Source organism: Chaetodon auriga, chromosome 24 (genome assembly GCF_051107435.1).
Source record: "Chaetodon auriga isolate fChaAug3 chromosome 24, fChaAug3.hap1, whole genome shotgun sequence".
NCBI classification, from domain to species: Eukaryota; Metazoa; Chordata; class Actinopteri; order Chaetodontiformes; family Chaetodontidae; genus Chaetodon; species Chaetodon auriga.
Window position 1 is genome coordinate 1,290,672 of NC_135097.1, and position 25,150 is coordinate 1,315,821.

The 25,150-nt window shown below is 46.7% G+C and overlaps 1 protein-coding gene across 2 annotated transcripts in view; it reads left to right on the forward strand.

Moving 5' to 3' along the window:
- The window catches only part of npy2rl (neuropeptide Y receptor Y2, like), a 38,138-nt gene extending 14,438 nt beyond the window's left edge, over window positions 1–23,700 (forward strand). For both annotated transcript variants that reach the window (XM_076724835.1, XM_076724834.1), the window contains exons 2-6: window positions 4,827–5,078; window positions 5,332–5,464; window positions 15,420–15,585; window positions 18,039–18,192; window positions 18,308–23,700. In XM_076724835.1, coding sequence (XP_076580950.1) covers window positions 4,896–5,078; window positions 5,332–5,464; window positions 15,420–15,585; window positions 18,039–18,192; window positions 18,308–18,880 — 1,209 coding nt within the window. In that variant the 5' untranslated portion in view covers window positions 4,827–4,895 and the 3' untranslated portion in view covers window positions 18,881–23,700. The remainder of the gene's footprint in view (window positions 1–4,826; window positions 5,079–5,331; window positions 5,465–15,419; window positions 15,586–18,038; window positions 18,193–18,307) is intronic.
- Window positions 23,701–25,150: the final 1,450 nt, after the last annotated feature.

Below are 25,150 nucleotides of genomic sequence, written 5' to 3' on the forward strand. Positions count from 1 at the left end.
GGGCCATTTGTTTCTGTCGGCTGTCATGAATTTCTTCATAACTGACTTACCTGGTTAAACGACACTTAAATGACTGACTCAGAACCACATATGGATACAGTAAATTAGGCACATCTTATACCCCAAATCAATTAAAATGTAGCTGATCGCTCCATTACATTAAACCACATCCGTTCAAAGCCACTTAAATAATTAGAGCTCTTTAATAAAACGAATGGAGATGATTAGGAGAGTCAAAGCTCAGTCAGCTGGTTTACGGCCCATTATAAACCACTGGAAATAGACAGCCTGGTGGATAACCCAGTTAATTAGACAATCAATTAAGCAGTGAATTAGAGACACACCTCACAGGGGGCTGCTGAAGAGGAGGGGAAACGTTCAAACCGCAGCGCTGCTCGATCCCAGAGAACAGGCTTTCTGCTCCTCAGTGGCCTCAAAAGGAAACGCTGAGTGTGAATAATGGCAGCTGAGAGCTTGATTAACCTTGGCTCCAGTTTGGGTCACTTTGCTTCACACTGCTGAGAACCACTGAGCGATTAAATTAAAGTGTTCAGCACTTGGTTTGTTCTGGAGTGGATACATCGCCATGTGTGCGTTTCCATGTCGGGCGTCTTGGTGTTCTGGAGTGATGTTCTCTTTGATTTGCCTCGACTAATCACTCAGGCCAGCTGGTAATCATAATCAGCAGTCGTTCCAGGAGAGAGATTCAGCAAGAGTTCAGTCGGCCGCTCAGTGTCGACGGAGCCAAAAATGACAAAAATGGAATGAAATCAAAGTGTTCTTTGTGCAGCTCAACAACCTCAGCTGTGGACAATCAAAGCGAAGAGACTGACGGACATCACACATGACGTTCGTACCATGTAAACAAGGTGGAAGCAGGACACACAAATGAAAGGATTTGCTCTGTTTCTACCAGAACAGGCAAGAAAACAAGGAGTGAGAAGAGGATGAGGAGGGATGAAGTTCATCTGATCTGTGGGCGGAGACGACTGATTCACAGATCTGCAGCCATCAATCCAACCACACAAAACATGAAGCAAAGCTGAAGTTATGCCTGATTATGAAAAGTCTGTTTCGTGTTTTCTATGTCGAGAGCTCGACGTCATCATCAAATGAAAAATCACTCAAAGCTAAAGCAGCGTGTGGTAGCTAGCTCCAGTAGCCTCTCGATCGTAGCCTGGTTCCAGACCTCTGAATCGCTGGTCGTGGACATAGACTCCCTACGTAGCTAGCTAGCTACATTTATAAACAACACTAAGAGTCTACAGCCATGCTAGCAGCTCCGTGAAGCTTCGCAGTGGTGTTACTTTTAGCTAAATGCAAACATCTGCATGCTAGCATGCTCGCAATGACAATGCTAACACCAGGAATATAAGCAGATATAGTGTTTGCCATGGTCATCAACTTAGTTTAGCATGTTTGCATATGAACATTTTCTAGTTAGCATGAACACAGAGTTTTTGCAGGTATTTGGTCAGAAAAGAACTGAAAAGCAAACGGCTGACAGTGAAATGGCTCAGTTCAGTCTCACTGTCATAGTTGTAGATGTCGTGAGATGGTTCCTTCACTGACGCCCACGTGGTTCTCCAGGAAACTTAAAAAACAGCTTTTTCACTCTGTTCCCTGCTGCAGATGCAAGATTCATGGTGGTGGTGTGCAACCACAAAGGCACGTCAGATACCCGCTCGTGCACTTTAACATGCCGCTCCTGAGGCAGGACATCACGAAGCGGTGGTGGAGACGATAAAGCATCTCGACTCTTCTCAGATTAGCCAGTAATTTCTACGCTTAGTGCACAGACGAAATGTTTCCAATCAAACCAGAATCAATCATCAATAATCGAACTGTTCACTGACAGCAGCTTCCTGAAGTGTCTCTGAGTCCATGTGTTCATCTCCTTCATCCTTCATGTGCTCACAAATCGACTGATTCTTTCCAGGACGCCCCTTTAACACCCAATCATGATCCTCTCACCTGTGACCAATCAGCTTGTTTACCTGTGGAATGTTCCAAACAGGTGTTTTTGGAGCGTTCCACATCTTTCAGTCTGTGAAACGTGTTGCTGCATCAGATTCACAATAAGAGATATTTACAGAAATCAATGAAGCTGATGAGAGAGAATACGAAACATATTGACTCTGAGCTGATCTCAGGTCAGTTTGTGTCACAGAGGATCAGATCAGGTGATCACACTCTGTTTCTTGATGTTTTTAGTGTTTGGATTCTGGCTTGTATGTGTGGCTCTGATGGAGGATTCATTTGCTCGTGTTTCTTTAAAACGAGCCGTCGATGGCGTTTATTTTTAGGTCAGCAGTCATTATGTGGGGCAGGGAGCAGGTGTCAGCTCTTCACGTGAACTCCTCACATCACCGCAGAGTCCAAGGCCATCTATGAATTATTTTGTTTAGTCTTTGATGCAGATTTTTGCAGCATCAGCTCTTTTCATGTTAAACTTGTGCTGGTGATTTGCACCCACAGCAGCTTTAATCCCTTTCCTTTTATTAATATCCCAGAGTGCACCATCATGTGCACGCCAAGGTCAGGCACCTTGGCGTCGTGTTGATGGGCTTCACGCGGGGGTCCTGACCTCCTGTAGCTGTCACCTCCGTCTGTTTACAGAGATTTAAATGTGCAAAGATGGTCTGAGAGGCCTCAAACCTTTCGTGAGGTGAGTTTGCAAAACGCTGTCTGGCCTCGTCGTGTTTCTCTCAGCGAGCGTGAGTTGGCGCCGTCGCTGATCCTGACAGCGGCGGGCGGGAGCGGGAAGGAGCTGAACGCCCGCAGGCGACTTGTTCAGTGAATCAGCTCACTGGAGCGTGTGTGTTCACTCCCGTGTCCGTGTGTGTGTGTGAGAGTGCGTTTCCATGTTAGCATTCCTGTGCTGATGTCTGCGTGTGTGTGCGCTGACGTGTCCCCTGAGGACGACGGACTGGCCTACATCACAGAGCTGTGAAACGGAGAGGTCGCAGCTGTGTGTGTGTGTGCGTGTGTGTGCGTGCGTGTGTGTGACACAGCTGGTGTGTGATATTCTCCCACCTGTGAACCGCAGAGTTTAAGTGTGAGTCTCTGCACTGTGAGGTGCAGCTGGTGAGGCGGCGGCGGCGGCGTCCTTTCATCGGAGTGAACGTCGCTGTCGGGGTGAACGTGTGTGTGAAGTGTCCACGTTTGACAGGTTGCAGCTTCTCTGCAGCGGCGTCCATATTTGAAGCCTTGTAGTCCATCACAAGCTGATGGGTGTGCTGATATTGACTGTCCTCAAACACTTAGTACCTTTTATTAAATCCCTTCAGAGTCTTCGTCAGGTGCAGCCTGAGGGTGTGAGGTCACTGGGAGCTGCCCAGTACAACCAGACTGAAGGACTCACTGGGTTGACGGCAGTTTTTAAGGAATGTTGAGTCTCTTATAAAGATGTGAAGACGTCAGATGGATGTTTGAGCTCATTTTTCAAGTCAAACCAGGTTTCTTTTGTTCTCAGGTGATCTGCTTTGTTCTGTCTTTCGTGGTGATTCTCTCACTCAAGACTAAAGAGTCTGATCTTCTTATCACAGGAGCTGCAAGTTAAACTGAAGCCGATAGAAGACACCCGCCTGGTTCATTCTGTGAACTGGAAATAAAGGCGCCTGGTTGAATGTTGGTGTTAGCAGGATTCACATTGAGCCAAAGTTGTTTTCATTCTGGCTTTTCAGAAACGCCACAGTGGAGTCACGGACAGTGTGGAGTGCTGATCTTTGCAGACAGGTAGCGAGCAGGTAGTCCATTACTGCAGCTGGTGAACCTTTCAGAACGTCATGTCATGGTTTTGAGCGTGAGGGAGCGTCTCCTCTCAGCTGATGGAGCTCAGGCGCAGGGAGCTCGGTCTGATTTTATTCATGTAGCTTTTTACAAGCCGCAGGTGTTCTGAAGGACACCAGTGAAAATCAGCATTCATGAATGTTCAGAACACACCTGCAGTACAATATACTTAAATATACTTCAAATGAAGTGAATTTAAAGTACACTTTGGTAAAGGATGGTAACGGAGTGTTTCAAAGGATGTTTTTCATGAGTACACTTTGTTACTATTAAAAGTATTTGTAATCTGTACACTTTACTACATTTAAAATACACGTACAACACAGTACACTTTGGAACACCACTGTCAGTACTGCAGAATTAAAAAATATCTTCCTGTTTGTTCAAACCTGAACGCAGCCCCTGCTTTTCCACTGAACCATCATCTGCAGTTGTTCTGTGGGTTTACACGGACGGGAGATTATCTGATGATTCCACAGTAATCTGATCTCGTTCACACACATAATCCAGGTTTCTTTCCAGATTAGGGCCTTTGAGAATAACCCAGTAACACTGCTAGATTTCTGAACGAGTGACCTGATTATTGGACGAGCGTGTTTCAGTCAGTCTGCTGCTCAGGCTCCTGATTCAGAGACAGTAACTCCACCTTTGTTCGCAGCAGCGTGGAGGCGAAGCCTGACCATCTCCACGGGATTAGAGTGATCAGCCTCACGTAACATCATTTCCTGCTTTAGTCCGAGTCTGAGACTAATTTTAGAAACACAGTGGATCATTTAGCAGCTGAGGAGTCGGATCTTTCCCTCGTGAGCTGCTGGAGACCAAAACTGAGCTAAAAAAGGACGAAAGTTGAAGTTCAGCAGGTGACACGAACATCAGTCGCTAATGCTAATGCTAACGCTACACCACATCTGCTAAAGCAGCTTTAAGCACATGAGGTTTAGCTCCAGGACTGAAACCTGAAACCTCTCCACTTGTCTGTCTGTCTTACCTGTTGCTTACCTGCGTGTCCGTCCATGTTTCTTGTCATCCCACAGGCTGACTGTGTGTGTGTGTGAGTGTGTGTGTGTAAGATGCCGCTGCTGGCTGAACACATGTGATCGGACATGGAGGCCGTGAGCACAGTCAACGCCACGCAGGACGATCGGCCCCCGCGGGACGATGACCCTGGCACCCTCGGATACCATGACTACGACCCCGGTGCGGGCGCCAACCCGACGGCTTCGGCCACGTCAGGCTTTGAGGGGGTTAATTTCCCAGAGGACCCCATTAAACTGCTGAGCGTACAGGTAGAGGCTTCACGTTCTCGTCCAAACTTAATTTAGAAGACTGATTGAATGTATTGATCACAGCGCTTGAACTTCAGAGGCCTGGTTCTTCCTTCAGCTGCTGTGACGCCGCAGACTTGACGATAACTCACCTCAGTTATTTCAGTGTTTACAGACGAGTCCACTGAGCTGAGCTGAGCTGAGCTGAGCTGAGCTGAGCTGAGCTGAGCTGAGCAACTGCCTCTGACAGGTGTGCCGTTGCTGCTGTTTGCAGGTGGTGCTGATCTTGGCCTACAGCACCATCATCGTGCTGGGGGTTCTGGGTAATTCTCTGGTCATCTATGTCATCTACCGCTTCAAGACACTCCGCACTGTCACCAACTTCTTCATCGCCAACCTGGCTGTTGGTATGTGTACACACACACACACACACACACACACACACACACACACACACACACACCGTCACTTCTGGGGACATTGCATTGATTTCCTGGAGACTTACTCTCACTCTAACCTCAGCCTTCATCCTAAAATGTATTGATTTACATTATGTGGACATACAGTTTGTCCCCACAGTGTGACTGTGTAAACAGATGTATGTCCCCACAAGATCAGGAATACATGGCCACACACACACACACACACACACACACACACACACACACAAACAGGTCATGCTCTTTGGATGTCAGAGAGGATTTCCTGACTCTGAAGAGTCGATGGTGTCAAATTAGAAAACAACACAGAGCTGCTGTGTGTGTGCGTGTGTGTGTGCGTGTGTGTGTGTGTGTGTGTGTGTGTGTGTGTGTGTGTGCCCCTGTAGGTCGCTGTGATGGTGACTCAGACATCTGTCAGCTGTTATAAGCTCTGTCTCTGTGATGTCTGGGATTTGTCTGCTGTGTGGGAGACAGATAGGCGGACAGGCGGACAGACAGACAGGCGGACAGACAGACAGGCGGACAGACGGACAGACGGACAGACGGACAGACGGACAGACGGACAGACGGAGCACTGAAATCAAGCATTCATTGTTTGATGTTGGCATCTGACAGAGAGAAAGGACTGCTGAGATGTAGAATGTGAAATGTGACTGTGGTGAGGTGGAGGACAGGTTAGAACATTCAAAGACGTCCGAGGCTCAGAGGACAGTTTCAGGACGTCATCCATGTTGTACACACACTAACCCGACATTTCCACTGTTATTTGATATCGACCAGGAAACATTGTTTATTCATCATAAAAAACACACAACATAAAAATCGTCGTCATCGGTTTCTGTTGTTACGATGATGTCGAGCTCTTCTCCATCTGTGTCCTCAGCTCTCTTTGTGTGTCTAGCTGTTCTTTGGTGTTTGCTCCTCTGATGTTTTGTCCTCAGATTTATTAAAGGGGACAAAAAGCTCTCCAAGCTAACAAGCTGCTTAACTGTCCGTTAGCAGACCTGTTAGCTTGTTAGCTCATTTGCTAATGAGTTCACATTAAGGTGTGTTAGGTCGATGGACTCCTGTCTGCTGCGTGTCAACCAGGTTTCATCTATTCTGGACTCTCACAGCTGGTCTTGTCTTGTCTTTGCTGACCTCCAGCGGTCGAGCCTCTCACCTTGCTGCAGCGGCGTGCAGGTGTGCTCCCGCTTACCTTGACGTCGGCGTTTCACCAGGCGCTGCTTTCAGCCTGTTTTCAAGTTCCTGTGCTGTTTGTGCAATATTGACGAAGCTGGATCGATTTTGATGTTTGTCCTCCAGGACTGAACGTGTTGCTGCAGAGAGTCTAAAGTTTTATGATGTTTTTTTTGGACGTTCTGGCCTTTGGAAACATGTATGTTGAGCACACACAGTGATGAACCAACATGTGCTGATGATGTCAGTCCACCGACGCATCGGCTCGACTCCAGACGCCTTTTCTCACCTTCGTATGAAGGATTTAAACGTGTGTTCATGAAGCTGCAGAGCTTCATGTGTTTTCACGAGCTGGAGAATATCTCGACTTTGACCCCAAACGTCAGAGAAGGATTTAAACGACCGGCACTTCGCCATCATCTGTTCAGAGCTGCAACGTAAATCAAGTTCTCAGTGAGCACCAGCCTCGGCGCTCGGCGCTCGGCGGGCGATGTCACCTCCAGTCTGTTTATCTCTAATTGGACGAGTCTTCAGCCTGAAGTGTCACACGATGCTCATGTGAAACTTCATGCTGGTGTACAATAAATCACACTTTCACTGCCTGTATCATCTTTGTTTTTAGAGTTTGAAACAAGTGGATGCAGATTCTTTAAAGGTGTTTCTGGGAGTGTTTTCTGTCTTCAGCGGACAGGATGCAGTAATGGATCAGACCAACAGGATCTCAGTGTCAGTGTCTTGAACCAGCTGCTCACAGGTCAGTTTTAATTCCAAAACATCATAAACTGAAATCACTTCCTGTTTCAAACCTTAAGAAGTCCGCTGAAGAGTTCAATTACATTTGGAATGAATGCAAATGAAGCGAGAACATGGAGAAGAAAACATGAAAGAACTGAACTAATAAACCGGGCTGTTAACAAGCAGCAGACAAACGAATACGAGACGTGAACAGCGAGAAGTAATGAAGCGTGAAGAGGAAACCATCACCGCCTCCTGATGAAGATGAAGATGAACAATAATGCATGTGTTCATACTTCAGCACCACGGACAGCGACGGAGAGCAGCCTGCAGTGAACCCAGACGATCGTGAGGCGTGTTTAAAGAGTCACGTCTTCAGCAGGAGCCAATGGCCTTCGAGCAACGAGCCGCAAACAGGAAGAAGAAATCTGTGCAGAGGCACAAACACGCTGTTGGTTTTTAGCCTTTAGAAGAAAACATGCACTCATGTCCTTTACAAAGAGAGGACAAGAGCACGGTATTTGTAACAAAGACATTTAGTTTAATGTTCAGCTGTTTGTCCTCTGATGTGGGACGTGGACGTCGGTTAAAGAGCGTCGTAACATCCCACTGACGCTCGCTCGCAGCCCTCATCACGCATTCACAGTGTTACTGTCTCCAAGGAGGAGTGGAGCGCACAGCGTGATGAGCATCACATTACCTCGTCCTCCGGGGACGTTCGGCACGCTCCGCATCATGTGTTTCTGCCTAATGAGTCATGTTATAGTAAACTAATGGAAGCGGCCGTCAATGAACGCTGTGCAGATGTTTTTGCTAAAATTCATTATGTGGAAACATAATTTGAAAAATCACATTTCTCAAAAGACAAACACGCTGCTGCATTTCATTCGCATTCAAACAGAATTTCCAGGACGAAGAACAAAAACGTTTAGAAAGCGCTGCTTTGATAGCCTGAGATGATCCTCCAGTGCGACGTGAAGCCATCCAGTGTTTGACGAGAACATTCACCAAATCCGCTCCGAACGTCCTCCGAAAGGAAGAAGCTGAGCTGAAGTTTGGCAGTGGAGTCGGTTTTAAAGGCCTCGTTAAGTGTGACTCATGAACCTGCGTGTCCTCCAGCTCAGGCTGAGAGGAGGAGGTGGGAGGAGCAGCGATCAGGAGGAGGAGGAGGAAGAAGAGGAGGAGGAGGAAGAAGAGGAGGAGGAGGAGGAGGAGGCCAAGCTGCTGCTTTGTTTGCTCCCTCCACTCCAAAACAAGAAGCACTTAAACAAATACATTAATAAAGTACAAGATGGAGTGGCACTCTTTGCTTCTGTGTGTGTGTGTGTGTGTGTGTGTGTGTGTGTGTGTGTGTGTGTGTGTGTGTATGATGTGCACCACCGTCATTAAACAGCCTGAAGTATCAGGTGCTCTAGAAAGTGTAAAGAAAATGGAATGCAGAGAAAAACTTCCCACTGGCTGTCATTAATTAACACACACACACACACACACACACACACACACACACACACACACACACACACACACACACACACACACACACACACACACACACTGCCTGTGTCCTGGAAAAAACATCATTAAACTCTTTTTGCCTTTGGAGTTTTCTAAGTTTTGAGGTGAAATTTTAAGAGCAATTAAAGTTCCTGCTAAGTTCCTTCTGTGGCGTGTGTGTGTGTGTGTGTGTGTGTGTGTGTGTGTGTGTGTGCGCACCGAGCGAGCAGCTGCTTCCACGCTCTGAACCACGAACACTCTGCTGTCAGAGAGGAAGAGAAAAAGACGTCGGCTTCATTCAGACAAAGACAAGAAAATAAAAGAGGCCGGAAACAGATTTTAAATTTTCACACGAACAAATCTTTGATTGAGGCACAGCAGTCAGAAGACGTCATTTAAACCATTAAGATGAGCTGAGAAGTTTCCACTCTGCAGTGTTTGGCTTGATAACACACACACAGCAGTGACACACACAGGTTTAGGTGGTTGTTAAGGTGAGTTTCCACACCTGTGGCTCGTCTGGGTGTAATTAGTGTCTGGGTATAAATAGTCACTGAGTGTCTGAGCTCTGCACAGACTCATCTCATCCAGAGCTGCTCTCACTGTGCTGCTGTCAAAGGAAAGCCGGCCGAGCTTTAGAGATGAGTGAGGGGGTCTTTGCAGACATCCAGAAATTTTAAAAAGCCAATCAGACGAGTTCAAACTCTGATAAAGAAGAGAAACAGAAACAGGGAAGAAACAGGCTGCTGTGCAGAAAAGAGCCGTTTGAAGATGAACCAGTGAACCAAGATGAGCTGCACGGTCGAGCGGTCAGAGAAAAGCTGCTCTGCACAAAACAGCCTGCCCACAATAAGCCAATCAGACGAGGGAAGTCCTTCAGAGCGATGAGACCGGCACTGAACTCCACGTCCATCAAGCATAAAGACCTCTGAAGAAAAGTAGACCACGAAGCCTGGAGGTGGAGCTCTGATGTGTTTGAGCTTCAGCCTGAACTGTTGTTTGTTGATCCTGAAGCAGACCCCTCAGAGGCCACAGCAGAAACCAGCGAAGCTTCTGGAGGAACCATCGCAGCCTGCTGACCTCAGCACCACCGGGCCTCTTTGAGGAGATCTCTGGCTTTTTGTCAGAAGAGAGAAGCCGCTTCAACACCTGAGAAAACAAAGAGCCTCATCCAGAACCATCCCTGAAGGCTGCGAGTCGAGCAGAATGAAGAACCACGAGCCGTCAAACGTTTGGCTCTGCTCCGCCTTCGCAGATGGCCTGTAGGTCTGTGACCTGAACGCTCGCGTCAGTGTGGATCAACGCCTGCAAGGCTGCACCAGCTGTTAGACATAAACTCCCCTAATGGCCATTTTAGAAAGCTGTGAGGGGGCGCAGCATCATCTGTCTTTATGTAGTTCAACTGCTGTAGTTTGTTTTTTGCCTTCTTTCCCCACACACCATCCCAGGAAATCTGAAATATGGAAATGTAGAAAACCCTCTAGTTCATGGAGGCGCCTGGTTCTTTAACTGATCCTTGGTGCTTTTGCTGTTCAAAGGTCTGCGTGTTCAGTGATTTAAATGATCACATGGAATATAATGTTCGATCAGTAACTCATTAAAGCTTTTGAATCAGCTGTTAAATATGTGCTGGAGCTTCATGATTCCATTTATGACCTTATGGTTTACAGTCCAGGTTCAGTCATGGATGGAGCTGTGTGTGCGTGAGCGTTCTGGGTGAAAATGTGTTTAAATTTGCATTTTCTTTTGTGGATTTTCAGAAAATTCGGTTACATTTGGACGGAAGCCAAACAACAGCGCGGTGGGGTTCAGTTAGTTTTGTTATCTGACAGTCAGACAGTTGGATTTAGGACACAAACGCTCCCTGTGAGGAAACTTTTTAGTCTTTCCGAGTGTCAAACATTCACTTTCCTTTTAGCTCTGTTTTGGTCTCCACCAGCTCCTGAGAGAAACGTCGCTGCTGAACGCTCCACCTTCTTCACTAGCTCATTCCTAGTGTGGTCTGTGTGGTTTATCAGCTGCCCGCTGAGGCCGGAAACAGCACCGATGTGAGCAGTGTGGACGAACCACGACCAGAAAAATGCCCTAAAACCAACACAATGAGCGGAGAGACGCTAAAAAGCCGAAACTCTCTGTGGACAAAGAATATAAAGACGTTACACATGAAGACGTGAGGCTGCCTCCACCAGCCTGGCCCGCCACAACACGCCATCATTTCTCTTCTCATTGGCTTCACTGTGTGTGCATGGCTGCATTTTCCTGTTCAGCGTCATGTGAACCGTCGTGTTTTATAGATGAACAAACATCACTTGTATTAAACAGTAATACAGAGGAAGTGGCAGCTGTTCATTTTGTACCTTTTCATTGCATCTTATATCATGACAAAAGACGCCACACTGGGAGCCGGCGAGCGAATATTAATGCATGAAATCAAGTGTGAGAAGGTCACGATGTGAATCAGAGCGCTTTCATGGTCGCGGTCAAGGTTTGAAAAGTTGCTGCTGATGGCTGGAAATGAAAAGTGTTGAGAATCAGAAAATAACAACATGCTCCTTCAGAGATAAAGAATTACAGAGAGAGGAAGAACATTTAAAGTGGTCAAAATCCATTAAAGGGAGACTAAAGGTCTTTGTGTGAACTGACACACTGTAAAAAATGGAAAAATAGAAAAATATATTTAAAGGTGCTTGAAGAAACCCTTCACACATGACGAGTTACTCAAGTGTCCAGTTTGGTACTCAAACAACTTAACATCAGATTGAAGCTTCGAGTAACCTTTCCATAGGACGAGGTTCTAGGAAGAACCCTCATCAACCTGTAAGCTCCTGCAGGAAACTCTGAGCACCACAGAGGTTCTAGCGAGCACTTTTCTTCAGCTCCCAGCTTCTGGAGGACCCCCTTTTAATTTGTCTTGGATCACATTGGAGGGTTCCCAGAAGAACCCAGCTCCTAAATGGGTTCTTTGAAGAACCCTGGACTTGTCAAGGGTTACCTGATGGCCTCTGTATTATTGGTTGGATTTTTGTCCTGTGGGTCAATAGTTTTTTTTTACATTTGGCTGCTGGACGAGTTCCTCTTCCACTCTAACGTCCTCTTGGACGATGTGTTCCTTTGTATGTTGTCCCTCTCACATGTGACCTCTCTGACGTGGTTCTTCCCGTGTCCTGAATAAGAGAACATGTTTGGTACATTAGTACATCATTATTGTTCGAGATCTTCTTTTGGTTTGTTGGTTTCAGTTTGTCGTGTCGTCCAAAGTGTCTCCACACCTGGCCAATCCCTGATGGACTGTGTGTGAATGTCAAAAAAATCTGAAGACAAACATTCAAGACAAAATGTACCAACTGTTCTGCTCGTAAAGCTGCGACTGAACTAAAAGATGCTGAGAGGAAGAAGAAAAGGACGGAGCGGAGATGAAGAGAGCAGCGCTGTGATTGATGTGATGTGAAATGTGCAGAACGACGGCAGCCAGAAAGTTGTCGGCTCAGTTCCCCCGAAACAAAGCAGGAGTGGGCAGGCGAGCCGACAGCTCGTGGTAAACAAACAGAAACTGGACGAGCGAGCTGCTGTCTCTCACGTTATCTCTGTCCGTTCTGTCTTTTTGTCTTGGTGAGAACGATGGCAGCGCCTCTTTCTGGGACAACACAGATGATATTCTGCTGTTTAGGATGATCAGTGATCAATGCGCTGCCATCGACTGCTGCACGGGTTCTTGAAGTACGCAGAAGTTTGCATGGCCCTGCCTCCGCCAACAAAAGGCCAGTGAGAAATAAAAAGCGTTAGGCGATCAATAAACTGCGCCACGGTCACATGACGTGAAGTTTCTTACGACGCTGCACTACGCACACTGAACTATAGACTGACAGATCGAGCTGGAAGGTTTGAGGTTTGCAGGAAGGAGAGTATAAACACGACGAGGCGTGACGACCACGTTCAGCGTGAGGACGTTTAAGGACGTAGTGTTGATCAAAGGCACCAATGTGCTGTTTGACGTTTCTTTTTGCATTCTTAACGTAGGTCACCGTCCGTTTGTTTTCCACCTGAGGCGACTCGAGCCTCATCAGTGTTGTCATGTCTGAAATTCTCATTGTTCACTGGTTATTTTTTGCTTTTTCGCGCCTCACTGCTCCTTTTCATCTGTTCCTGTTCATTTCTTTCTCTCTGTGAGTTTTCCAGTCAGTCGTCCTCATCCTCGTCTTTCACGCTCAGTATCGGTCTTTGCTCCTTTTGTCTCTCACTGGTTTCTCCTTTGCCTGCTTTTCCTCCCTCTGTCTTACTGTCTCTGCCCCGAAGCATCACAGGAAGCAGACGGCCACATTTTGGGAAGAGGAGGGGTTGGAGATCAGGCTCAATGAGACCCTGCGCATTTTATTTTTATCTAACACAATTTGGCACCGTGCCCTTATTCCAGCCTGAGCATCCCAGACTGACATGATTCAGAGGGTCGCAGACTTGAACTGCCCCCCTTCCAGGGAGATGGGTCCAGTCCCTGCCGGGTCCAGTCCCCGCTGGGCCCTCCTGTATCAGACAGACAGTCTCGTCTCATTGGAGGTCTAAGAGGGAAGTCGGTGGATACAGCTGGTGGTCCAATCAGAGAAGAATAAGCTTCCTGACTGTGTTGTTGTTCAGGTGAAGAGTTCAACTGTTCATCATCGAAGCCTCAAACCATTGACTTTATGCTGGGATGATGTCATGCACTTAAAAATAACATTTACCAACTGACTAACTGGTTCCTTTTAGGGATCCGATTAGAAATGCTTGACTTTATAAACTGAAGGTCGTCAGGAATGTGCAGCCTTTTGTTTACGAGCAAAATCGAGCGAATGCTGCAGGAGTTGATTGAATTTGTGGACATTTCTGTAGATTGAGGCAGATTGTCAGACTGTGACGGAGGTGTGCTTACAGATGCTGACTGATGCTCAGCAGCAGATGTCGACGCTCACGCATGCAGAGGTGCGTCTGATTGAACCGGCCATGCGACCTGCAGTCTGCCGCAGCCCTCTAGCAGATGGCGTCTGCCTCCCTTTGATTGGGGACGGATCTGACGCTCACCAGTTGTTTTCGCTCATCGTGGCCTCAGATGACTCGGGACAATCAGCCACAGCTCAGTGTTACAGCTGCTTCATCCGCCGTCACTCATGACATGTAAAAACATTCGACTCTGCCAAAGCGTGAAGGAAAAGAAGCTCGGCGAACGCAAACTGGCCGAACAAGTAGAATTGATTGTGTTCTGTGTCGATGTGCGGGTGGCTGCAGACATGTTCCTTTGACACTTTCTATGCTTTCAGATAGATTACAGGTTTGTGAAGCAGGACGTGCTCTCGGTCCGTGTTGCTTTGACTTTTCTTCACCTCCTCCCGCTCCTTCAGTTTCTCACTTCCTGCTCATTACCAGGGAGAGGCAGCGGCCAAGTCGCCTCCCTGAGCTTCACAAAATAAGATGAAACATGTACACGGCCGGATGCAGTCACCTGTGACGGAGGGAAAGAGTAAAGATCCCGAGGACAGATCTGCGCTGCTTAGAAAAGACCAGGATTATCGTCATCTTCAGGGTTGTGCATGAAAAGGGAGGCTACTGCGGGGTTGATGAAATTCTTACCAGGGATCAAGAGAAAATAAAACCACACTGTTTGTCAAATCAGATTTATTAAACTCAAATAATTCAGTTTAATTAAAAGCTATGCTTGTTTTGTGTGCAGCTAAAAACTGATTGTTTGAAGATGTGCAGAGGTCGTCCTAAGTATTAAAGAAAAGGTTTGACACTTTGGGAAACGCACTCACTTTCCTGCTCAGAGTTAGAGGTGGAGGCGATCGATGCAACTCTCATGTCCGTGCACTAAACATGTATCTGAAGCCAGCTGCTGTTAGCTTAGCACAAAGACTTGAAACGGGGAAAACAAGCGTGGCTCCAGAGCAGCACATAACCCCGTATGAAACGGTTTCGCATTTGTTTGGTATGCAGCGTTAGAGTTTCTGCTGGGTGGATTATGAATACCTTCAGACAGAGCCAGGGTGGCTGTTTCCACCATTTATGCTAAGCTAGGCTAACCATCTCCTGGCTCTAGCCCCAAACATGAGAGTATTATTATTATTGTTATTATCAAAGCAAAGTGACGGAGCTGCAGCCTCTGGAAGAAGTGAACCGCCACAGGATGCCTCACCAGAAACATGAGCGGTCCAGCAGGTGTGATTGATGAAGACACAGACGGCCTGGGGGCGTGCTTACTTTTTTATCTATTTTTTTGGGTTGGAGTCGATACAGTGATAAAGAGAAGAGCTGATTAAAAGCGTCCTCCTGCAGTGCAGAGGCTGCATCAGCAGTTCAATACTGTCACACAGCGTCAATGAAACACTGAGCAGTGTCTGCACTCAGAGCAGCTGATTCCTAAAAGTTTGAGAAATGTCTCGAAGGACGTCAGACTGTTAAAGGTTAAACTTTATCAGGCTACGTGCAGATGTCTGTTGAAACACTGACTTTCTGTCCTGACTGAACTTCCTGTCTTCTTGGCCTCCAGCCGACCTGCTGGTGAACACGCTCTGCCTCCCCTTCACCCTCGTCTACACTCTGCAGGGAGAGTGGAAGTTCGGCGGCACCCTCTGCTTCCTGCTGCCCTTCGCCCAGGGCCTCGCCGTGCACGTCTCCACAGTGACGCTCAACGTCATCGCCCTGGACCGCCACAGGTGGGTGGAGCTTAGAGAGGTGGGGGTGACTGCCGTTAAGCTTTTCATCTTTACATGTTTGTGTAAAGTTGGGCTGATCAGAGGGTCAACTTTAAGTGTCACACACTTCACTGATGGACACACAAAACCTGTTAAAGAGTCATTTTCACCTCAATTAAGCTTCTTTCAGGAAAAGAGGATTATAACGATGATTCTCATGCAAATGGAGGCCACTCTGACGGCCTGCTAACGGCTCAACTCAGCGTTCGGTTGGCTGTTCTGGCAGTTTGAGTGTAGGTGTTAAGAGAAGTCGTGGCTGGTTTACATCATCCCCACCTGCCGACCTGAAGAACAACTCGAACGTGTGTGTTCACACATGAGAAGATTGAACAGAGTTATTAAAAAGCACCAAACTTTAAACACCTCTTCTGTGAACTAACTTGAGATGTACCTGCAGCGTCCACAATCTGTCGTCACTGTTTGTCTTTTGCCTCCATGTGTCCAGGGAGCACAGATGGAAATCTGGTTCAAAGCGCCGCGCACTGTTTGAAACTGATGTTTTCGGCAGATGGTTGCTGACAAATACATTAAAAAAAGAACATTTTGAGACCTGAGCATCTGAGTTCTGTGTTTACCTATGCGCTGTGCTGCATTGTGGGACGACAGTGTCCATTAGCAGCACAGGCAAAACACCAAGTGATCACAGCCTCAGAGCCTCGTTAACATTAGCTAGTTTTTAAACGAACTCAAAAACTGTGAAATTGATTTACTGAATTAATTTTGCTTTCTTGCCCGGGGTTCTCCACTTTCATGTACACTAAACATGGAGCTCAAAGGTGGAGACAGGTAGCTTAGCATAAAGCCCGGAGGCAGCCGAACTCTGGAAAGGGCTTGACGTGTTGATCACTGAGCTTTGAGGAGCAGGTCGCTGTGTTTACTGGTGCAGCAAACACAGCTTTTACAGCTTGCTGAGGCTGAGTCTAAATAAAGAGCCGTGCTCTCTTTGCCAACAAGTTGTTCAAAGATTTCTGAAGACATAACAAGCTGCGCTGAAGGAAGCTGCTGTGCCTTCTACTTAGCATAACACATGGCAAACAACCAGGACTGCTGGAAATGTGAAGCAAGCAGGCGTAAACTGGCTGGAAGTGTGAATGAATCTGGTGTCCTTGTTTGGATCGAACAGACTCATCATGTAAATCACTGTAGTAACACACAAACGCTGGGTGATTCATTCATTTTGAGACACAGTGACATCCCATATGTGAAATATGTTGGAATAAAACAGTGACTATTTTGTTGCTTGTGATGCCACGCCCACTTTAATGATGTCATATCCATGTGATGCCTAACTGTCCCAATGTCACAGCACTCACAATACCCACATAAGCTTTTCCCAAGAGGAAGGAAAAGTTAGAATCGTCCTTTTGAAGGTTACACTGCTCAGGTTCCCACATCTTAAACACAGCTAAAAGCAGCTCGCCAGCTTCGATCCAGTCTGCACAACAATGAACAGACGGCTGCCAGAAGTCCACACAGACCCACTTGGATCATATCTGGTCAGCAAAAACAAAGCACAGCGTGCTGCCAGGTCATTTACTGCTGTCGCTGAATCTGAGTCAAATTTAACGCTAACTGGAGGCCACAGCTACAAACATGAGGACCACCGTAATGAGTAGCCCACAGTTTTCCTTCGGCTTGTCAGCACTGCAGCTGAGAGTTTTTACTTTCGTGAGTCGGACGAGGTGATCACCCACGTTAGAAAAAGTGAAACTGACAAAAGTTTTTCAGAAAAGTCGAGTGTACATTCATCAGCCTGTTAGCTTCAGGCTGCTCGGTCGTGTGCACAGCTTCATGGTCCTCAGAGGATAAATCCCACCAACTCTGGTGTCTTTTCCCCTTGAGGATGATATTTTTGTATTTTGAGTGACATATCTCGGTCACCGTTGGATGAGCTGCTGTGGATTTTGTTACTCATATTCAGTATTTGGTTAGTACGTTCGCGTCCACCTCAGCTGTACTTCGTATTGATTGCTAATCAGCAAGTATTAAGATGGGCAGCATCGTAAAAAGTAGGCTATACCTGTGAAACATTAGCATCGTCATTGTGAGCATGTTAGCATGCTACATTAGCATTTAGCTCTACAGCCGCTTGTGTTTACATTTATTTTGGATGCTTGACCACATTTCACTGCACTTCAGTTTTATTTTACCAGGATGTCACCTGAGATACAGATTTCCTTCCCAAACTGGCAGCTAGGAGTAGCCAAACCTCAAGAGTCACATGAAACATTCAGGAGAGTCTCAGCTGCATGACTCTAACCTGCACGCCTCACCACTGTGCTTCATGTGAAGATGAGTTCCATCATTCATTATTGATCTGTGACAGTCAAGGTATAAAGGTGGACTCATACCTGCTGTACAGTCGTATAACAGGAATGCATGCGTGTGCGTGTGTTGGTCTTTGTGTGCCTCAGGTGTATTGTGTACCACCTGGAGACCAGGATGCGTAAGGATGTGTGCTTCGGGGTCATCGCGTTGACCTGGGTGCTGAGTGCTGTGCTCGCCAGCCCTCTGGCCATCTTCAGAGAGTACGGCTCCTTCACTCTGGAGCCTGGACACTCCATACAGGTACACACACACACACACACACACACACACACACACACACACACACACACACTAAACCTAACCTAAACTATACTACACTAAACTAATCCAAGCTAACACCTGTCCTGTCGCTCAGGTGTGCACGGAGAAGTGGCCAGGTAAAAACACAGACGGCACCGTCTACAGCATCTCCATGTTGATCCTGCAGTACTTCCTGCCGCTGTCCATCATCTCCTTCGCCTACGCCCGCATCTGGTCCAAACTGCGTGGCCATGTCAGCCCGGCGGACAGCGTCGCCGGCAGCAGCGCCAGTTCTGAGCGCCACCGCCGGCGCCGCAAGACCACCAAGATGCTGGTGACCATGGTGGTGGTGTTCGCCGTCAGCTGGCTGCCCTTCCACGCTTTCCAGCTCGCCACGGACATCGACAGCACGGTGCTGGACATGCGCGACTACCGCCTGCTCTACACCGTCTTCCACGTGGTCGCCATGTGCTCCACCTTCGCCAACCCGCTGCTGTATGGCTGGATGAACCGCAACTACCGCGCCGCCTTCCTCTCCGTCTTCAAGTGCGGCAGGGGAGGGGAGAGGGGGAGGAGCGGCCGGCTGGATAGCATTCACCCCATTGGAGGAGGAGGAGGGAGGGCGAAGAAGATAGTGCTTGAAACCCAGGATGTGGTGTCCACCCACTTGAACGCCACAGATGTGTGAAGGCCTGAGGAAGGTGGAAATGAAGAGGATGATGGAGGCGAAGGGGGAGAGGTGACGAGAAAATGATGAGACAAGGGGGACAAGAAAATCATTGTCATGAATCTTTTGTTGAAGACAAAAGACGTGAGAAGAACACGAGATTCCACATGGAGACAGAAGCAGCAGGGAGACAAAGATGAGAGAGAAAATAGAAACGACGGAGTGAGAGGAAGGCGACGGGGGGGATTAAAGAGGTTTTGGAAGCCCAAAATAGAGGAGGAGGCGCAGACAAGCAGGGATTAGAGGAAGGATGACAGGAGAGGAGAGGAGCTGCTGAATGACACGAGGTCTCCTCGACCAATCGAGGAGCTCGTAATGACCGAGGAGCTCGCCGCTTGTTTGAGGTTCAAGGGAAATTCAGCTTTTTATGTCAGATTTGTGACAGAGTTTATTTCACGAACAAGTAAAAGTGGTTCTGATTTTCTCCTGACAAAACTTTGACACTTGATGAGGTTGGTTTCCTCAAACAGACGAAAAACACTGATGCTACGATCACCTCGGACTTCAATGCACATCTTGTGAAAATAGGGCTTTACTCCATCCTCATTCCACATGTGAAACATTTATCTTGTACATTTAACCCAGAGTGGCTTACAAAGGAGGCACGACGACGCATTGAGGAAGCAGCGGCTTCCTTCACAGTGAGGCGAGCTGATTGTTCACGTCAGCCCAAGTCAGAGGCTGCTGGGAGCCGCGGAAAAACGTTTCATCAGCTGAACGAAACGGCAGAAAAATGAAGGATTGTTGAGCTCAGACAGAGCCGAGGAGGACGAGGGTGCATGATGTAAGCTTTGTGAAATCTCCGACGTTGTTATGTTATGAAATTGTGTGTTTAATGTGGATTATGCTGCAAAGAAAGCCTGGGGAGGTGGACAAGTGGAGACGGGAGACGTTACGTCTGAACGGGGAAACAATTCAAAATACAAATGATTGAGATTAAAAAGGTGACGCTTTGTTTTTTCCTGTTTTCAGTAGATGAAGGACAGAGAGTAAAGAAAGAGAACATGAGAGGATGAGTGAGGGGAGGGAAAGAGTGAAATGTGGGATAATGAGGCAAAAGAAAAAAGGATTTCAAAGGTCCAGTGTGAAGCGGCAGAGGGACGGTCCTTTCTGGACACATGAATGTCTCAACTGAAGTCATCCGTTGGTTTTCGTTTGTCAGCTTCAAAGTGGAAAGAAACTAAACGATTGAGGTTTGACACCCCTCAAAGCATGTCTCTCTGACTTCAGATCAGCCTGTTAAAGCCACGCGAGGAGCGAGACGTGACCTTAATCTGAGTCGAGAGCTGATTTGTCGTATTTGAGTGCCTGCACGCGTTTTGAGTTACACTGTGTGTTTGACACTGAGAGATTCAGTTCAAACCGCTACCAAAAGTAAACATTCTGTGTTTCACATCCAGAGCTGGTGACCGGCAGGCCTTTATGGCCCTGAAACGAGCCTCTCAGGCTGCTCTGACTCATTAATCGTCTGGGAAAAAACGCCTGCACATACAAAAAATCAATGTAATGACCATGACCAGCAAAACGACTGCAGCGCTTTAGCATCACGCTCCAGTTACACTGTCAGACTCACGATGTACAGCTAAAAAAAAAACTGGCAAAAACACAGCTCTGCAGTTTGGGACGTGGTTTGTTTATGATGGTGGAAGCTAATGCTAATGTCGCCCGGAGCCTCGATGGGAAGATCTCTGACTCCACATGTTTTTATCCAGGTTTCACACGGCGTCCTCTGGAGATGTGGGGTTTTTTGTGCAGTGCAGTCATACGAACCAACACCTGAAAACACACTTTGATGTGTAAAATCGGTAGAGTTTCCCTTCAATCGGCTCAGACAGAAAGCTGGAGAGGCGTGAGGAACATGAATGAATTCAAGAGTAAATTCAATTCCAGCAAGCAAACCAGTCAAAAGGTTAACTTTAGGCATGCGTTTAGGTTCAGGTGTCATTTAACACACCTGTGCACTCACACAGTAATGATTGATTAGTGATGAACCCTTCATGAAGCCCTTACCTATGGCTGGTGGACCTCTAGAAGCGGTGCCTTGCAGGCGTTTTCCACGACAGAGACTAACTGACCCTTTAATTTAAGGCGTATGTGTCCACTGTTCTTCCACTCGAGATCCTGAACCTGAATCCATCAGCGCTCAGGAGGTTGTCCTGAACCCACGGTCCAATGGAGGACTCGGGGTCGCTTCTTCAGTGTAACCAGTGTAACGGGTTTGTGCAGCGTAGTGGAAAAACACGGCGGAACGTAGAACCAAGAAGGTTCCTGCGAGGTCTGTTGGTGAAGAGGAGCTGCTAAATGACACATTTACAGTTTGATGTCAGGTGTCACTGAAGATTTCCACCTCTTCCTCTGAGTCGTATTGATTTATTTCCCACGCACTGTCTGCCGTCTCTCTCCCCCTGCTGTCCCATCATGCTCCAGTGTAGGTGCCGCCTGACAGATCGATCTCATTCACCGTCCGTGATGATGCCAGCTCTGTCTGCAGCGCCTCCGCTCAGCTCGCTGCTTTCACACTCGTAATCGTGCCCTCTGGTCTTCATTTCCAAATCAGATTCACTGTTTAAAATGTTGTTTCATTACGTGTCAACATCTTCGTTTGGCGTGAGCGCAGCAGGCTGAGTGGCACTTTGCATAATGGGAACGAACGTGACAGCATCCACCAGTCGACCAATCAGGAAGCCGATCAGAGGCCGAATGCAGTCACACGTGTTGTAAAGCCCTTCTTTTTGGACTTTGTGTCCCTCTCTTGTCTTTTCCTCTTCAAATCCCTTGATCCTGACCCGCAATCCCACAATCCCTCTGTTTCCTCCCACTGAGCCTCAGCGGCTGCTCATCTCCGTCCTCCTCCAGCTCCTCTTTCCCTGTCAATGCATGCCTCAGACGACTGAACAGGAGATGATTAGATGAAATGTGTTGTGTTTTGGTGCAGAGTCACAAACTTTGTGGAAAAGCTTGTAAATGTCAGAGCAGCTGAAATGTTCCTTCACTCACAGCTGACTGGATCCACCTCAAACTTCACAGATTTCTCAACAAATGACTCCAGATTCCCCGAACAGGAAACCATAATGTGCTTTAGCTTCACAACAGCATCCTGAGTTACAGTCGTGGCTCAATCAGTGTGATACTTCAGCAGGTTCAATGATGGTTCAGAGATACAGTCAGTTAGCTGGTTAGCTCTGAATTCCCAAAGCTATCCCATAATGCAATGCATGTGTTCGTCATCGTCCACTCTTGTCAACAGACTTGGGACTTGGAGTTATTTTGGGCGTTCAGGGTTCTGAAGTTAAAAGACATGAATCTCTCCTGACTGAGTCGACAGCACAGACGTGTTAGGAAACACCTTATTCCATCATTGGACATTTAAACTGAACCCAACTCCAACATCACGACGCTCCAATATGTCCGATTTCAACAATCCTGCAGGTTTACTCACTTATTTCAACTGTGTTTCTGAGAAATTGTGTTTTTGTTGTTTTGGCATGATGGACATCTGAAAATACTACAAGACCCATGAGAAGCTGCCAGCAGCTGTTTGAGCTGTGCTTGTTATGACGAAACCACGTATTTTAAGCCAAAGCGTCATCTTTTCCTAACCAAGCAGTTGTTGTTGTCTTTTTTTTGGCCTAAACCTAACCAGACCTAAACCCCTGCGTCTGACAACATAAAACTGAAAATAGGAACGTAAAGAAAAGTAAAGTTCATGAACTCTTCTCTGCAGAGATGTCAACATTCTGCTGATGTGTCGTCAGTGGTGAACTGCATAGTTAAAGAATTCCTCCAAGATGAACCCAGAGTCCAAAGGAAGCTGATTTAAGACGATGCAGATTGTAAAACGTTTAAAAAAGTCAGATATTTCCTGATACAACTGTTAATATTTGTACTGAAGACTCAACCAGCAGAGTTTTATGCCGATCCAAGCTGCAGAAGTGCTGCGACTTTGAGAGCGTCTTTTTCTTCTGGTGATTCCGGTGATTAATGATCAAACGTCTTCATGAACCTCACCGTTCTGCGCTCTCTGCAGCAGATCTTCAGCTCCTCATTCGTGCTGTCCTGATGTGTTCTGGTGAGGTTTGTGACGGGAGAACTCAGATGCTGCTCAACCTTTAGCGAACATGAATGTAAACTTCTTTGAAACACGGCTGTCATGTTGTATATCGTATCGTCTGGTGTAAATATCGACTCTGTGAAAGAAAGACTGTAACCTGGCACAGTCTGTCGGCCTTTACCTCTGTCCAACAACAGATGTACCTTTCTCAAGCACAAACACGCCTCTGCTTTCTTTCTTACTCTGTGTGTGTGGTTTATTCTCATCGGGTCGTAATTAGCCGTAGGTGAGGATGTGTCGGAGTTTGGAGAACTTTCCATCCTGACGCCGGATGCATCGCAGAGAGTTCAAGTTCAGTTTGATTTCCACCTGCGGCACAGCATGAATGTTTCTTCAGCAGGTCTGTTTTGCATTTTAAACAAAGAGACTTTGTTTCACTGAACCAACAGTAACGCTGAGAAAAAATAGAGACAAACAACAACATCACGCAGATACATGACGTATGTGATGACCTGATAAGAGAGCAGAGATTAGATTAAGTGTGTGTGTGTGTGTGTGTGTGTGTGTGTGTGTGTGTGTGTGTGTGTGTGTTTGGATGTTTGTGTGGCAGGAAGTGATATGCATCTGTGGACAGGTTGGTGTGTTGACGATGTGTTATAATAAATATGTGAAAACAACAATATGACTGATAACATCACAACAAATAATGATCATAACGTAATGATACTATGATAATTCTTGTGTACAATACAACATATCAGGAGTCATTTTTCATTCAGGCTGTTCAGAAAATAAAATACAATACAACACAATAAGCATTTGACATCTAATCTAATGATCTCATTTTCTTTTTTTTAATTTAAATGTTTGAAAAAACAAAAAAAGGAAATGTCAGTGAAATACGTGCGTAACGTACTTTAAAACGTGAGCCCAAAAATAACTTTGAAACAGTCTCATCATTAACCGACTTGTCCACCAGAGACCAAAGACAAGTTTATGTTTTTTAATAACTGAATGAATGAGAGTCTTATCGAAATGTTTGTTTATGTTTAAAAAAAATATGGATTTTTGAAGTTTCTAACTCTGCTCTGCTCCAAAAGCTGCTTTTTTAATCTAAATGTGCTCGTCTGAAAATATTTATCCAACATTTCTGAGCTTAAATCACCTTTCAACAACAAACTGTTAAAAGTGCCTCAAAACGAAGAAGTCCATACAAAAAACAACAAAAAAAAGATTGAACTTCCCTCTCGTCATCATCGTGTTTCTCTGAACTTCTCATTTTAAGGGGACCTTTGTGTGAAGTTACGTCGTCTCGCTGTAAAGTATACTTATGCCCTTTATTTACTCCCTTACTGGACTCAGATCAGGGACTTAGACTGTGGCGGGTTTCTCTTAGACCTGCGTCCTAAAATGTGTAAATCATCTTTGAAAAGTTACATGACAAGCTGACGTCTCATCCTCTGATTTCATCAAGTTTCGCTAAAACGAATCAGCCCGCGGGTGAATATTGGTGCTTCTGGACTTCCATACACCAGATGGTCATTAATTGACATTCACGGAGGATTGATCTGGGAAAATGAATCTAGATCTACACAGCAGCTCAGCAAGCTGCTTCCCCTGCTCCAGCGGACCTGGAGACGGCTGACTGAGCCAAACTGTTGTTACTGTGCCGAACGTGTCCGATTCCGACGGCTGTACGGGGAGTCGAGACGCGCGCTCGCCGAGAATACACTCAAAGGTCATTACGAAACTCTCTGAAGCTAAAAGTCAAAGTTAATTAAACAGTTGGAATTCAGCCTGCAGATTTCTGACGTCGGGGATGAACCGGACTGAATTACCGGGTGACTCATCCGACGCCTGTGTGCACAAACTCAAACACACACCGTTGACTCACCAGCTCACTCTTCAAACACCCTCACCCACAAGAGTCCCTCTGTAAGAGACAGCAAACCTCATCAAAGCTAAACGTCCTCCGGTGTCCACAGAGGAACTCTGATTTCCACAGCACACAGGGATTAAGTAAGCAAGGGACGGTTCAGGCACGACACAGGAAATGAGATCGGCTGAACGGCGCGTTTGCCTCTGGGGGCTTTGCTTGTTCAGAAAGAAGAGCAGGACTTCACGGGTGTCGATCAGTGAACTGTGATCTGCTGACGCTCAGGTTAAAGGATCACTCCGCC